This window comes from Notothenia coriiceps, unplaced genomic scaffold (genome assembly GCF_000735185.1).
Source record: "Notothenia coriiceps isolate Sejong01 unplaced genomic scaffold, NC01 NC01_scaffold00037246, whole genome shotgun sequence".
NCBI classification, from domain to species: domain Eukaryota; kingdom Metazoa; phylum Chordata; class Actinopteri; order Perciformes; family Nototheniidae; genus Notothenia; species Notothenia coriiceps.
In genome coordinates this window covers 11,590,446-11,592,950 of record NW_011369947.1, presented here as the reverse complement: position 1 = coordinate 11,592,950, position 2,505 = coordinate 11,590,446, and the positions used below count along the sequence as shown (strand labels likewise).

The window sequence follows — 2,505 nt, the reverse complement described above, 5'->3', positions numbered from 1 at the left end:
ACGGAGGCTTGCATTTCCGGTGCTGCAGTTGATCCGCCGCACCGGCAGGGGGCGACAAGTTCTGGTAGTTTCCATGGTGTATGGCAGGCTGTGAGTGTGTGCATTTGTGTGTGTATGTCGGGGAGCCCCGCCCTTCAGAAACAGAGCTGAGGAGAGAACGTGCAAAGCAATGCAGTGGACACTGAAACATGCACATTAATTGGATAATAACATAAGCGTTTAGTTTATTTAATAAAAAAGCACATTTTCAATGCAAAAAGTGACCGTAGATAGATTACTTCAGTTGCAATTTGGCATACCGGTATATAAAAAATAAATTAAAAAAAGACACGTTCTCTCCTCAGCTCTGTTTCTGAAGGGCGGGGCTCCCCTCCCGACCATGCTCCTGTGGAATTAAAATAAAAAATAAATAAAATAAACATTTTATGTTTTTCTAAATGTTAACCTTGAGAACATTCATTTGACAACACAATCAATACCACAAAGCTCAAAGACAGATGGAGTCCATCCAGACACTTGCACATCTGACAAATAATAGAGACATGTATCTTGTTGTGCTTTAGTTTTGGCCTTTTTTAAATAAATGCAGCTTTAAAAAGTTGTATATTACAAATATAATACCATTTAAAAACTGCCANAACCTCACATCGTACAAGGAAAAACTTCAAGACGTTCTCTCCTCAGCTCTGTTTCTGAAGGGCGGGGCTCCCCTCCCGACCATGCTCCTGTGGAATTAAAATAAAAAATAAATGTTTATGTTTTTCTAAATGTTAACCTTGAGACCGGACCTTGAGATTCATTTGACAAAACAATCATTACAGCTCAAAGACAGATGGAGTCCACCAAGACACTTGCACATCTGACAAATAATAGAGACATGTATTTTGTTGTGCTTTCGTTTTGGCCTTTTTTAAATAAATTCAGCTTTAAAAAGTTGTATATTACAAATATAATACCATTTAAAAACTGCCACCAAACATCAAGATGATAAATTTATTTTATTTCTTGTTATTTTTTCTTAATGCTTTCAACCAAGCTACATAACCACATTTGCTTCTGGCTTTTAAGTTTATAAGCTATCACTAAAGACTCTAAACCACTAAATCTGACTAGCCTTTTTTAAAGAAAATCCTAACACCATATCAAAATCATGACAAGAAACACATGAAAGTAGCTCTGATCCGGCCCACACTATTTATGAGAAGTGGTCCATTGTCTACTACGATCTATGAGATAATAACACTTCCTCCAAAGTTGTTTAAACTTCTACTCCACAGTGACTTCGTTTTTTTATTGTATTATAATAGCAGTAAATAAAAAGAATAGTCTGAGTAGTTTTTTAGTGTGTATTGACTTCTATGATCCCAGAAGCTGTTTAGTTTTTCAGGTGCTCCATTTGTTGTCTCTGTTTTGTGTCTCCCTGCCCCCACCTCACCCTCCCAGCCCCCAGTTGTTGGTGGGGGGCAGAAGAATTGGAGAACCAAGAAAAGGCATCTGTTTTCCGGAAAGTTCCACGGACCAATAAGGGCAGGGGAAGGGTCTGGCATCTCCCCCAGCAGCTGATACTCACTGCTCTATATTTAGATATAGGCTACAGGGCCTGGCCACTGCATCAGAGCACACAGGACAAACCAGCCACATGCTTTTTACTTTCAGGCAGTCAAAGCAGTACAAAAAAGGAGTTTCTGTTTTAATCCTACGCAAGAATAACAATGAACAAGATTAAAATTGTGAGACCAGAGGAGAGGTAAGTGCTGTCGTCTCTCTTTGAGTCGTGACCAACAAATGCTTCCTTTACTTATAATATTTTTGTTCTTTTGAGTCACAACTATAAAAGTTTGTCTTTGTTCTTTACAGCCAGCCAGCACGTGCGATTTGGTATGACAGAAAGAAATACGTCACCGTCACCTTCATGGTTCATAAACCCAAAGATGTCCAGGTGGATATCCAGCCAGACAAAATGACTTTATAGTAAGTTTGAAAAAATGTAGGTGTATTGTTTCTCTGTTAGTTATATGAATTGGTCTCTTTCTGTCTCTCTCTTGTGAACATGTTTCTTTCAGACAGGGGAATGATATTCTGATCAGTTGTGAATTTAACATGTGGTAAATTGTGATGTTTCTGTACTAACCTGTTCCCCTGTCCTGTCTTTACAACAGCTGCAAAAACGACACAGATGATGTCTTCTACAACGTGCTGCCCTTCTATGAAAACGTTCAAATTAATGTAAGCAATCAATTTTTCGCCATGATTTATGTTCTCTGTTGAACAATCAGTGCAATGTTAAATATAGCTGTCATTTTATCTTTCCGACACATTAACAGGACTCCAGAGAAAGAGTCTATGACCGCAGCATCCATGTCTTGCTAAGGAAGCTGAAGCCTGATTATTCATGGCCTCATCTCCAGAAGGATGAGGCTAGGGTAAGTGTGTGTGTGTGTGTGTGTGTGTGTGTGTGTGTGTGTGTGTGTGTGTGTGTGTGTGTGTGTGTGTGTGTGTTCAAAT

General features: G+C 39.0%; 1 protein-coding gene across 1 annotated transcript in view; it reads left to right on the top strand.

Moving 5' to 3' along the window:
• Window positions 1-1,606: 1,606 nt before the first annotated feature.
• ptges3l (prostaglandin E synthase 3 like) overlaps window positions 1,607-2,505 on the top strand; it is a 7,701-nt gene continuing 6,802 nt past the window's right edge. Inside the window, exons 1-4 of the mRNA XM_010795594.1 lie at window positions 1,607-1,747; window positions 1,858-1,971; window positions 2,160-2,226; window positions 2,325-2,423. Coding sequence (XP_010793896.1) covers window positions 1,713-1,747; window positions 1,858-1,971; window positions 2,160-2,226; window positions 2,325-2,423 — 315 coding nt within the window. The 5' untranslated portion in view covers window positions 1,607-1,712. The remainder of the gene's footprint in view (window positions 1,748-1,857; window positions 1,972-2,159; window positions 2,227-2,324; window positions 2,424-2,505) is intronic.